The sequence below is a fragment of the Gymnoscopelus microlampas genome (assembly GCF_963454915.1).
Source record: "Gymnoscopelus microlampas genome assembly, chromosome: 24".
Lineage (NCBI taxonomy): Eukaryota > Metazoa > Chordata > Actinopteri > Myctophiformes > Myctophidae > Gymnoscopelus > Gymnoscopelus microlampas.
In genome coordinates, this window is record NC_139961.1 from 14534649 (window position 1) to 14548183 (window position 13535).

The 13535-nt window shown below is 39.3% G+C and overlaps 1 protein-coding gene across 2 annotated transcripts in view; it reads right to left on the reverse strand.

Moving 5' to 3' along the window:
* The window catches only part of LOC311040412 (uncharacterized protein), a 30354-nt gene extending 18094 nt beyond the window's left edge, over nucleotides 1-12260 (reverse strand). The window contains exons 1-6 of one of the 2 annotated variants that reach the window (XM_084050684.1): nucleotides 12123-12260; nucleotides 10064-10154; nucleotides 8020-8157; nucleotides 5894-6010; nucleotides 2088-2255; nucleotides 586-723 (exon numbers count right to left, since the gene is read on the reverse strand). In XM_084050684.1, coding sequence (XP_083906810.1) covers nucleotides 586-723; nucleotides 2088-2255; nucleotides 5894-6010; nucleotides 8020-8157; nucleotides 10064-10140 — 638 coding nt within the window. In that variant the 5' untranslated portion in view covers nucleotides 10141-10154; nucleotides 12123-12260. The remainder of the gene's footprint in view (nucleotides 1-585; nucleotides 724-2087; nucleotides 2256-5893; nucleotides 6011-8019; nucleotides 8158-10063; nucleotides 10155-12122) is intronic. The other variant, XM_084050685.1, reaches the window with a different exon arrangement.
* Between the last annotated feature and the right edge of the window lie 1275 nt (nucleotides 12261-13535).

The window sequence follows — 13535 nt, forward strand, 5'->3', positions numbered from 1 at the left end:
GTACTGTACTTAAGTACAATTTTGAGGTATTTGTACTTTACTTGAGTATTTCCAATTTTCAATACTTTTACTTCTACTCCACTACATCTCAGAGGCAAATATTGTACTTTTACTCCACTACATTTATTTGAAAACTTTAGTTACTAGTTACTTTTCAGATGTAAACTATGATATAATGAAACCTACATTAACCACTTTAGCCCTATTTTATACATAGGCTATTTGAAAGTAAATTTTGAATTCTGGACTTTTACTTGTATCAGAGTATTTTTATATTGCAGTATTGGTACTTTTACTTAAGTAAAGAATGTGAGTACTTTTTCCACCACTGAAGCAGTCTAGCAGCAGAGTCATTTAGTCTTCCTGCTCTTCTATTGAGACAGTTAGATCGTGTCAAAGGTCATGTATCACCTAGACACAGGATCTGACACAAAGATTGAATTTATCCCCTGAGCAAGCAGGCAGGCTCTATTAGCTCAATGGTAAAAAAAAATATGTCAGCACTTGCGCAGGAAAACCAAGGTTCAAATCCAGGGGTAGAAGAAGAGGAAAGCTACGAAGTGCAGATTTAATCGACTGACTCACCAACTTGAAGGGCGAGAGGCCTTTTCACGGGGGCTGGGGAACGAGTCACCGAGTGCCGTTTCCTCTGGCCTCTTCTCGGTTGAGGTGAAGCTGAGCTGTTTGATGAGACTGCCGATCCGTGCACCCACTCGCACGCAGCTTTTGTTTTGGGAGGGGCAGTGGTGGGAAAAAGTTCTCAAAGGTTTTACTTAAGTAAAAGTATCAATAGCAGCAATGTAGAAATACTCTGTTACAAGTAAAAAGTCTGGAATTCAAAATGTAGTTGGGTAAAATACAAAAATTACAAAAGTATTGGTATCAAAATGTACATGAAGTAGTAAAAGTACTAAAATGTTTGAAAATAACAGATCTACAAGCTCACAACGCGTCGCATCGGCTATGTTCAAATAGCATAGGTATAAAATAGGGCTAAAGTGGTTAATGTATGTTTTATAATATAATCATTTATATCTGCAACGTAACTAGTCACTAAAGCTTTTCAAATGACTGTAGTGGAGTAAAAGTACAATATTTGCCTCGGAGATGTAGTGGAGTAGAAGTAAAAGTACAGACAATTGGAAATACTCCAGTAAAGAAAAAGTACCTCAAAATTGTACTCAAGTACAGTACTTGAGTAAATGTACTTGAAGTTACTTTACACCACTGGGGAGGGGATAGATTAGTGAGACGACGGGGAAATTCAAGAGCATGTGCCAAAAGTGAAATAACAATTAAAACATCTGACTAAGCATGTAATATGTCAACAAGTGCAAGGTGATAATGACAGACTAAACAAACAAGTTTTACGAACATGTAAAGGAGAAGATTTATGAACCTCATCCTAGCAACGAACTATTTGTGATGATGCGAAATGGGAAACGCCTAAAGCCTGATTTACTTAGCTGCACACTGGTGTTGCCTGGGGTAAATAGCAGATATACAACGCGTCACATTCGTTGTCGTAGGTTGTCGCACCCACTTATAGCGCATGCACGCATGTAGGCACACACACACACACGCGTGCTTAAAGGACGACTTCACCCATTTTCAACCTATCTTCATATAAATGGTCCTCACTAATGCTCATGATAAAATGGTACCATTTTTTTGTACTCAGAGGAGGGCTGTGGACAGTTCAGAATCCCGTCTACCAGTGACATCATCGATGGGGAATCCAAGCTAATAGAAACTGCAGGCTTTCTATTCCTGGAAAGTTACAATGCAATAATAGAAGCCATTGTTCTCGCGTTACTAAAAATCAAAATAAAAAAATCGAAATCTTGTTGGAAAAAAAATCCTGCTTAACGATGATGTCACTGGTAGACGGGATTCTGGACTGTCCACAGCCCTCCTATGAGACACAGACCAAGTAGGGAAAAAAAGTACTATTTTATCATGAGTATTAGTGAGGACCAATTATATGAAGATAGGTTGAAAATGGGTGAAATCGTCCTTTAATTAAGTTGCGGCTCATTTTCAATAGTTTCCTGTTAGTTTAGCTCTTTTCTCTTTCAAATTCTGACCTTTCCTCAGTAGCCTGGGGCTCATGTTCGAGCCCAGCAGGATCACACATGGACTGGTCACTCTCCATGAAGACATTGTCTTCAGGGGACTCTGGTTTCTCACAATTGGCCTCGTCAGTCTTCGTGGAGACACTGGCTACCGGCGATTCCGGTTTCTCCTGATGGACCCTGACAGGATGACATCCAAGATGAAAAATTTGCAACACTTTCTTTTTTTTTTACTACATTTTTTATCCCACGATTTTGGAACCCTTTTTTTTTTCACCCGGTGCCAATTTTCTAAGTGATTGGGTCTTTTTATGCCTTTATTTTTTGGAGAGGGATAGGGAAAGTAGGCTGACAGGAAATGGGGAGAGAGAGATGGAGAGTGACACGCAGCAAAGGTCGTCGGGAACGGGAGTCGAACCCGCGATACGCTGTCAGGCTGGCATTGCAGCCTAGGGTGCCTGGACCGTCACGCTACTTTTTTAAAACTATTTTTAAAAACATTTTCAAATAGTTACAATTTACTCTGTTACTCTGTTCGGGATTTAAAGGACAACTTTGTTTTTTTACAAACAAGGTTTATGTTTTAGATTGTAATTAAAGTAAATAAAAGATGAGTGTTAAGTTTTTCAATTTACTGCTTTCTATAGTTTTAGCAATTTTCGCTAAATCTTTTACAGTGGGCGGGGGCATTCTGTCCGGTGGCTAAATATGTATTTTTTTACACATTAACCCGGCGATTTCTTTATTATTATTTACAGTAGCTCTTCTAGCCCCCAATAACTCACATCTGGCCATCAAAGACCACAGGACCTTTTTTATTGTGTAAAAAAGACATATTTAGCCACCGGACAGAATGCCCCCGCCCACTGTAAAAAATATGTCGAAAATTGCTAAAACTATAGAAAGCAGTAAATGGAAAAAAGATAACACTCATCTTTAATTTACTTTAATTACAAGCTAAAATGTAAACCTTGGTTGTAAAAAAACAAAGTTGTCCATTAAATTCAAAAATAGCAAAAGTAGCAGATCTACAAGCTCAAAACGCGTCGCTTCGTGCCGCGTTACGAGCTTGCAGATATGCTACTTTTGATAAGTTTGTGTGACACTGTAGTATGATCAGGTAGGGCATTCCTTTAAAAAAAAAAGTAAACACAAAACATATGGAGATAAGAGGTTTCTGCCCGACAACAACGGTATGTTATATTTGGGAATCTGTAATCTCAGACCCACCGTCCCTCCAGGCTATGTGATACGTGTCTACAACAGTATGGAGTGGGTATAGCCCATTGGTTCTCAAAGTGGGGTCCGGGGACCCCCAGGGGTACTTGAGGGGGTTCCAGGGGGTCCCCAGCTAAATGATGGACAGGAACCAAATGGACCCTTATGGGTCTGTATTAGTAACTCTGAGAGTGTACAAATGGAACCAAATGGACCCTAACGGGTCCATTTGGTTCCATTTGTACACTCTCAGAGTTAAATTAACATTGGTTTTACAATGTGAATTGGAATCCCAGAGGTATAAATGCCATGAAATGGGGGTCCGTAGCCCTAATGCATGTCAAACTGGGGTTCCTTGAAATTAAAATGGTTGAGAATCACTGCTAGAGAGCCGTAAAAACCTTCTCTTATTGGGGTCCCTGGCTTATCTTTTCAAATGGGGGTCTGCGGGGTAATAAGTGTCAATTAGGGGGTCCTTGACATGAAAAGTTTGAGAATCACTGGTATAGCCAATCGGGCGCGAGCTGTCTATCCAGCACTTGCATGGGATCAACACTATTCCAAATTCTCTCCTCCCTTCGACTGAAGCCATATTTTCCAGCAGATCTCTTAGTTACACCAACATTGCTGTGGTGAATTATTGTTGTGTATTTTGTGGTATATTGAGTCTGGCCTTGGAGAGGCAAATAGGGTTTATTAAAAAAGGTTTACATGGTCTGTCTAACGGGCTGTTTCTCTAGTACATCGTAGGAAGGTTCTCGGGGTAAGGGCTGGGGCTATTGTCATGTCTGAGGTACTTATATGTTGGTTGTCCATGTATATGTATGTATGTGCTCTCACTGTCCACATGTGTGTGGGGTAAGATGTCCTTGCGTGATGGAGATGCGCATTCATGTGTGAGTGAGTGTGTGTGTATTAGACAAACGTGCATGGATGGAGATAGCAGTATTTGCTCCTATAAGGTGTTGGAATGAGCCTGTGCGCGCGTACATGTGTCGTGCAGGTATGTAACGCAAACCATGTAAGGTCAAGTGTCATTTGTCTGTTTTAGGATGGAATGTGTATGTGTAAGATCACTGTGTTTGTATGTGGGTGCGTGATACGTGCGTGTGGGTGTGTGTATGTTTAGGGCATCAATCTGTCAAGGAATGTATATGTGTGTGTGGGTGTGTGTGTGTGTGTGTGTGTGTGTCTGTGTGTGTGTGTGTGTGTGTGTGTGTGTGTGTGTGTGTGTGTGTGTGTGTGTGTGTGTGTGTGTGTGTGTGTGTGTGTGTGTGTGTGTGTGTGTGTGTGTGTGGAGGAGTGTGTGTGTCTGTGTGTGAGGGGCAGTGGTGGAAAAAGTACTCAAATTCTTTACATAAGTAAAAGTACCAATACTGCAATATAGAAATACTCCGTTACAAGTAAAACTCCAGAATTAAAAATATACTTGAGTAAAAGTACAAAAGTATTGGTATCAAAATTTACTTAAAGTACCAAAAGTAAAAGTACTAAATATTTGAAAATAGCAGATCTACAAGCTCACAACGCGTCGCGATGCGACGCGTTGTGAGCTTGTAGATCGGCTATTTTCAAATAGCCTATGTATAAAATAGGGCTAAGTGGTTAATGTGTGTTTCATTATATCATAGTTTATATCTGAAAAGTAACTAGTAACTAAAGTTTTCAAGTATATGTAGTGGAGTAAAAGTACAATATTTGCCTCTGAGATGTAGTGGAGTAGAAGTTAAAGTATTGGAAATTGGAAATACTCAAGTAAAGTACAAATACCTCAAAATTGTACTTAAGTACAGCACTTAAGTAAATGTACAGTACTTAGTTACTTTCCACCACTGGTGAGGGGCCTTGTGTGTATGTGTGTGTGTCTGTGTGCATGTTGTATGTGTGTCATCAGATACGACAATTTGCACACACAAACTGCACAGAGGTAGAGACACACTGACAATGGAACCTATGACGCAGTCGCAGTGCGACCCCGCACACTGTTTATCGTTGCTGTCGGGCAGACACCTCTTATCTCCACACTTTGTGTTTTTTCGTAAATGAATGCCCGGCTATCTGATCATACTACAGTGTCACACAAATGTATCAAAAGTAGCAGATCCACAAGCTCAAAACGCGTCGCTTCGCGCCGCTTTTTGAGCTTGTGGATCTGCTACTTTTGCTGTTTTTGTATTTGAATCCTGAAAAGTCACAGTTTTGGATATATGAGGTTTCCACCAACTGAGACGATATGGTCATGCACACTGCACACAGATGACAATCTTTAGTTAATGCTTAGTTAATGATTATGTAATAATTAAAAAAATGAGCTTCACTTCTTTTCAGAAGACTGTTGTTCTTTATAATATTTGAAAGAACAACAGTCTCTGTAGAGGGAACGCACACGTACGCACACGCACACACACACACACACACACACACACACACACACACACACACACACACACACACACACACACACACACACACACACACACACACACACACACACACACACACACAATCAGAAAACTAAATCAACAGAGTGGCCTCTGCTCAATAGAGTCTGAGAGACACATATATAATCTGTGTTTTTCTGTCCGTTTCGATATGCTTACCTCCGATCAGTAGAGTGGTGTTCATCATCTTTGACGTCATGAGTTGGATCCATGGACTGGTCACTGTTCATGGAGTCACAGCTGGTTACAGGAGACTCTGGCCTCTGCTGATGAACCCTGGTAGAAAGAGATGCACTCCATAACACATAGAGAAACTCTCTGTAGACATGCCCCCTCAGCCCAGGACTGGTCCTGGGACTCCAGCCACCAGATAGAAAACCCACTGGACGAAAAACAGCAAAAGGAGAGCTATCTGACACATTGGAAAGAAGCAACCCAAAAGCAGAGCAAACTAGAATGCTATTTGGCCCTAAACCTAAAAAGAATACACCCTGGCAGAATACCTGAGCACTGTGACCGTCCCAAAACAAAGAAAAGTCTTGACTAGGTACAGACGTCATAGGCAGACCTGGCTCCCTAGAGAAGACTCAAGACAGACTATATACCCACTGTGGACACAATGAAGTGGAAACTGAGCTAAAAAGAGTACTCAAATGCTTTACTTAAGTAAAAGGATCAACACTGCAAAGTAGAAGTACTGCGTTAAAAGTCCGGAAAACAATATTTACTTGAGTAAAAGTACAAAAGCATTGGTATCAAAATGTACTTAAAGTACCAAAAGTAAAAGTACTAAAATGTTTGAAAATAGCAGATCGACAAGCTCACAGCGTGTCGCATCGCGACGCAAGCTTGTAGATCGGCTATTTTCAAATAGCCTATGTATGAAATAAGGCTAAAGTGGTTAATGTATGTTTTATAATGTAATAATTTATATCTGCAAAGTAACAACAAGTTTTCAAATAATTGTAGCGGAGTAAAAGTACAATATTTGCCTCTGAGATGTAGTGGAGTAGAAGTAAAAGTATAGACAATTGGAAATACTCCAGTAAAGTAAACGTACCTCAACATTGTACTTAAGTACAGTACTTGAGTAAATATACTTAGTTACTTTACACCACTGCCGCCTGCCCACTGTACCAAGACATCAGAGACACATACTTCCCACAGTCAAGGAGAGTTTGAAAACATGACTAATGACAAAAAAAACTCCCATACCTGCTGGGCGAAGTACAACAATGTGCGCACACCACAGCAATATTCGTGATAGGATTAGCTGCTATGATAGGAGAAGGATATCGAATGGAACACAAGCACCTTAAAGACTACAACTCATTGTGTGAATTCCTGCACTGACTGCATCGAGTGACCTCGGTACATAGAAATTGATTTATTGGATATTTTACTGTTTAGACTGATGATAGGTTCTTGGTTTACCTATGATCCTAGATTACTATTTCTATGCATTTGATGTATTACCTCGTGTTTTCCTTGCTTACTGTAAATCTCTAGATTAACAATTTAAGGACTTTTAAGACATTTTTAATACTCCAAAAACTATCATAGACTATTACTACGTCAAATGTAATCAACCAACTATACTATAAAACATATTCAAAGAATGGCCAAATTGTGAAATATTACCTGAGATAGAGGCGGATTTTTTGAAAATAGCAGATCTAAAAGCTCACAACGGCTCCCCACTTCAATATAAATATGATGTTTTGGGGGGTTCGCGGCCTGAAAAGGTTGAGAACCACTGTCATCTCTGACCAAGCTCACGTGAAAAAAGCCATGACCAGGATATGTACGGTTTAATATGGTTACAATATTTCGGATTGGTAGACAAAACAATGTTGAAGAAGAAAGGTGGAATTGGGTGGCTATAAGGGCCCATGCAAGGCTCCCTCTATTCTGTAGCTCAGGGTTTTTAGAAAAAGAAAGAAAAAAAAAACGTGTGTGTCTGTATCAGTGGTTCAATTTCAGTTAACATTTTGCTTAAAAAAATATATAAAGATTTGCACACATTTTCACGATTTAAAAAAAATAGCAGATCTATCGCTCATAGTGCGGCAGCTCATAGCGCGCTCGGTGCTGTGCTATGAGCTTGTAGATCTGCTGTTTTTGAATAGCCCAAAGACATCTTAAAATGACACAGATGGGTTCCCAGTCTTAATGGGTCTGCTAAATGCCTAAATTGTAAATTGGAGTATCTATACTTTGAAGTGACTGGGGTTGAGTACTTTGTTATCCGCTGGAAGCAAGACATGTTTAATCGACTGACTCACCGACTTGAGGGGCGGGAGGTCCTTGCACGGGGGGTGGGGGGTGCTGTTTCCTCTGTCCTTTTCTCGGTTGAGGTGAGGTTGAGCTGTTTGATGAGACTGCCGATCCTTTCGCCCACCCTGCCAGGCGTCACGGCGGGGCTTTAGTTTTGGGAGGAGACAGAGCAGATTAGTGAGACGACGGGGAATTCCAGAGCATGTGCCAGAAGTGAAATAACAATGAAAACATCTGACCAGTCGTGGAAAAAGTAGTGCTCTCATTTTTTACTTAAGTAAAAGTACCGATACTGCAAGGTAGAAATACCTATTACGTATGATTGACGTCCTGCACATTGATGGAATTCTGCTGCTTATTCTATGTCTATGCTTGACTCTTTGCACGTCTGATCGAACATTGCTGCTTTGATTAGATACTGTATGTATCTGCAATTACCTGTACATGTATGGAAAATGCTGCTAAAAGTTATCGTGAAAAGTCCCTAAACCTAATGTATATTCTTCATTATTATATTACATTCTTTTTTTGCTTTAATATATTATTATGTTGGATTGCAGGCAGCACAATTTGCAGAACAAGCCCCAACAACATTACACTGCCTGTAGTCTACTTTAGTGACAAATAAAACCTTCTTGACTCTTGAAGTAGCTGTGTCTATCAAAAGTAATATATTACTAAAACATTAGTATGTGATGGCAATGTAGCTTCTCTGTAGTTATGATGCCTATACAGTTTGATGTATACACAGTAACTTATTTGTATTTATGTGCTGTTAATTGTTGTCTTTTGCTACATTGGACAGAGTTTATTTATGCACTGTTTTGGTTGATGTAAGATATGATCTGTTCCTGATGTCTGCTTTGTTTCAACTTCTAGAGCAGTGGTTTTCAACCTTTTTCATATCAAGGTCCATTATTTATTAGATATTTGAGCCACGGAACCACCGTTTGATGAGATTTAGACTCTCAGACCCAAAAATATTTTGCTTTTGTTGGATGAGATTTTGTCCACAATTCCATGCTGTATTGATGCTAGTACCATAGGAGAGATAACAGGCAAACGTTGATGAAAATAACAATTCTTCTACATTCTCTAATTGTGTAGACTTCTTGTAAATTAAGTAATGCAGAAGTTTAACAATAATTTAATGCTTGAGAGCGTAAAATGAAACCAAATGGACCCGTGAGGGTCCATTTGGTTTCATTTTACACTCTCAAGAGTTAAAGATCTATAAGGGTCCATTTGGTTACCAACTCTCAATCATTTAGCTGAGGACCACCTGTAACCCCTTCAAGGACCACTGGTGGTCCCTGTACCACTGGTTGAGAACCACTGCTCTATACAATGACATCAGGTGCCAGGAATGGTAGTTAACTGCCTGCAAGTAACTACATGGACAGTAGGCTATGCTGTATATTGTTGCTGTTGGGTGGAAAACTCAGTATACTGAATGTCCAAAACGTATGTCCAAAAGTTACTTTTCAGGATGTAAATAAAAAAATAGCCAATCTACAAGCTGAAAACGTGTGGCGACGCGACGCGTTTTGAGCTTGTAGATCGGCTATTTTTGGTACTTTTGTGTGACACTGTAGTATGACAAAGTTGGGCATTAATTTACGGGGAAAAAAACATAGAAAGTTAAAATATGGAGATAAGAGGTTTCTGCCGAACAGCAACGATATTACATGTTGTGGTCAGTTGTTCACTCTGACTGGCTTTCTTGTTATTTTGTACGTGTTTGTGATTCAACATTATGAGGGCCTAGCCTGATTTCATAGGCTGAAGAAAGAATACAGTATAGCCTACTGTCCATGTAGTCAGTTGCAGGCAGTTATCTACCATTTCTGACACCTGATGTCATTGTAGAGCAGTGGTTCTCAACCAGTGGTCCTTGAAGGGGTTCCAGGTGGTCCCCAGCTAAATGATGGAGAGTTGGTAACCAAATGGACCCTTATAGATCTTTAACTCTTGAGAGCGTCCAAATGGATTTGGTTTCATTTTATGCTCTCAAGAGTTAAATTATTGTTAATTTCTGGATGTTCATCTTACCTCTCTGCTTTGGCATGGCTTTCATGTTCTCCAGACAGAGTGGTTTCAGAGGCAGGGCCCCCCTCCTCTCTCTCCATAGCAGAGCAGACACCTTTAACACAAACACATCCAACATCCTGTTATAGTTGGACTCATTCATGTACATTAAGAGGTTTAGGTTGGACAATATAAATTCTATAGTGTTGAAAAGGGAGTGGAACTCTACACTGGGAAGATATAGTGTTCTATTTTCTACATCCAGTTTGTTTTAACAGTGGATTAAATACAATGGAGTCAAACCTACTATAGCTGTGCCCAGTCCAAAATGAATCTGTGGAACCCATTCAATCGGGGAACGTGTCTACAAATGTCTTCTAAATCCTAACAGGTTTCTGATGTTGCTATAATATCAGTGGTGCTCAAACTTTTTCATGTCAAGGACCCCCAAAATGATTAAGCAAAGATTTAAGTTACAAATCTTCGCTTAAAAATATATATATACTCAAGGATTTGCACACATTTTCAAGATTTTACAAAAAAAATAGCAGATCTACAAGCTCATAGCGATATGAACTTGTAGATCTGCTATTTTTATCTAAAATCTAATATGACACAGATGCTTTCCCGGATTGAATGGTTTAAAACTCTACAGAATGCAGGGAAGTCAGAGAGTAGGTGGTGCAGTTTCACAATCAGTCCAATAGATGGTGAACAATATCCACATTTAATGAGAAAGATACAGGTACCAGACAGAACAGAGCTAGAGAGGTTTTTATGTACTACAACAACTAAACACTACTTTGTTTGACCATGAGTCTCCCAGGGGTCTGTACAAGGTCCCCTCCTTTTTCCCCTCTACACCAAATATCTTTGGCAAAAAATTGCTATCTTCAATGAACGTTTGTCCCGTAATAGATGCTATGGTTTCAAGTATAGGGAGGTTTTTCATTCCTGGGGGCGGTGAGGGTGTTTTGCTCACTTAATGGGGCATAAAGGGGAATCTATCATATTCATCCAAGCTGTCAGAGACAGAGACTTTATGCATGACTCATGGATGGAATGCAGATTGTTAATCTATTGTTAAACACCCAGTTTTTTTTGTTCTGTCCCATTGTCCTTATTCTAACTGGTCTGACCTGTACAACCCTGGTATCATCAGATGAACATCCATCTGACTGAAACATGGATCACCATCAGTGGTGTAAAGTAACTAAGTACATTTACTCTGTACTTAAGTAAAATTTTGAGGTACTTTCCAATTCTCTATACTTTTACTTCCAATCCACTACATCTCAGAGGCAAATGTTGCACTTTTACTTTTACTCCTACTACTTACAATTATTTGAAAACTAGTTACTAGTTACTTTTCAGATATAAATTATGATATCATGAAACATACATTAACCACTTTAGCCCTATTTTATACCTAGGCTATTTGCCGATCTACAAGCTCACAAGATGCGACGCGTTGTGAGCTTGTAGATCTGCTATTCTCAAACATTTTAGTACTTTTACTTTTGGTACTTTAAGTACATTTTGATACCAATACTTTTGTACTTTTACTCGAGTAGATTTGTAATTCTGGACTTGTACTTGTAACAGAGTACTTCCACATTGCAGTATTGATACTTTTGCTTAAGTAAAACATTTGAGTACTTTTTCCACCACTGATCATCAATAATATGTTGAACAAAGTGTGATTAAAAAAAAAATAATAATCTCTGTCTGTCCTGCACCGACCTGTTTGTAGGAATGGATGTACATGCAAAAATACATTTTTAAAACAATGTATTTATGTGTTCTATTTGGCAATCACTGATCATAAAGCAAAAAAAGAAAAAATACGTTTCTGACCATTGCTGTACATTTTTACCTATAAAGTCAATGTTAGAAATGATCTCACAATGAATTGAATGAATGTGCACAACCGCAAGAATAACATACTATACTGTACATAATTAAATCCTGTCGCAAATTGGCCTACTTTATCATACATTTAAACATGAAATGCACGCTATTTAACCTGTTCATCAAATGGCACATAAACATCTCACAAAACCTTTCCTTTTAAGATCCTTACCTGTTGAATTCACATCCAGATCAAGTCAAGCTGATCCTTGCAGAGCAGAGGAGACGCAGACAAAGAAGACAATCTTCACCTTCATCAGTCCTGAGAGTGTGTGTGTGACTTGATGAAGGAGGAGTGGTCACATTCTCATTTCTCTTCAAAACATCTGTGCAACGTCAGACTGCTCTGAAGTGAAAGAAAGTGTCAGGTTACATCTGCCTGTTGTTGTGAGCTGTGACACATCTGTAAAGGGCGTATACGTTGCTATAGTAATAAACTATTCCCACTAGCCTAAGCCTATTGGTCAGTTTGAAAACAAGCGGTAAACCAAATCGAAATGTCAGATTATGCCTCCAATACAATCTGCTCATTTAAATTATATTCTGAATATAAAAAAGCGTGTGAGAGTGTGTGCTTCGGTGACTATATATGCTTGCTTATGTGAACCTATTAGGCTTTGTCATTGTGATGTGCAATTTCATAAAACCGCTTTATGTTTTATTACATAGCATGCTGCACTCTTCAACCCATTCTAACAGACACCTTGGTGCCTCAACCCCCAAAACAATCATATTTGAACTGAGGACGCCCCCCCCCCCCCCACCCTGACAAGCAATTGGAATGTAGGAGTTGAGGCATTACATAGATTGACTAGTCTAGTTTTTACATTGAGATTGTGAAAATAGCAGATCTACAAGCTCACAACGCCTCGCGACGCGAGGCGTTGTGAGCTTGTAGATCGGCTATTTTCAAAATGTTTGCCTCTTTCGTATATTATTTGGTAATTTGGCTGTTTGAACAGTTTTTAATGTATAGTTTGTTGTTGACTTTTGATGCGGTAATGGTCTTTTTCTTTTCTTCCTTATTTTTGGTGTTAAAAAGGTCTTAAAAGCACTTTGCCGTCATCTGAGGACCCCCCCCCCAAAAAAAGAATCATGTGGGTAGCCTCCTGGGGGGTACCGACCCACAGGTTGAGAACCACTGGCCTACATACTTGCCTACACATGTTACAGATGGAAGCCAGCGGTTTGGCCTGGAGGTGGTAGAACAACAGCCAATCAGGACGTCAGGAATTTCCTTTGGTGTGGGGGCAGCTGAGGATACGAGAGAGAGAGAGAGAGAGAGAGAAACTGTTGGCAATGGGGCTTCATTTATACGGAAAGTAACTAAGTATTTTTTTTACTTTACTGGAGTATTTACGAATTTTCAATACTTTTACTTCTACGTCTCAGAGGCAAATATTGTACTTTTACTCCACTACAATTATTTGAATATTTAGTCACTAGTTACTTTGTAGATTTAGATTATTATTACAAAACATACATTGACCACTTCACTTCATTTAAACTTTGGCTGTTTGAAAATAGCAGATCCCTACAAGCACACAACTCTGCTATTTCCAAAAGATTTTAATACATTTTAATT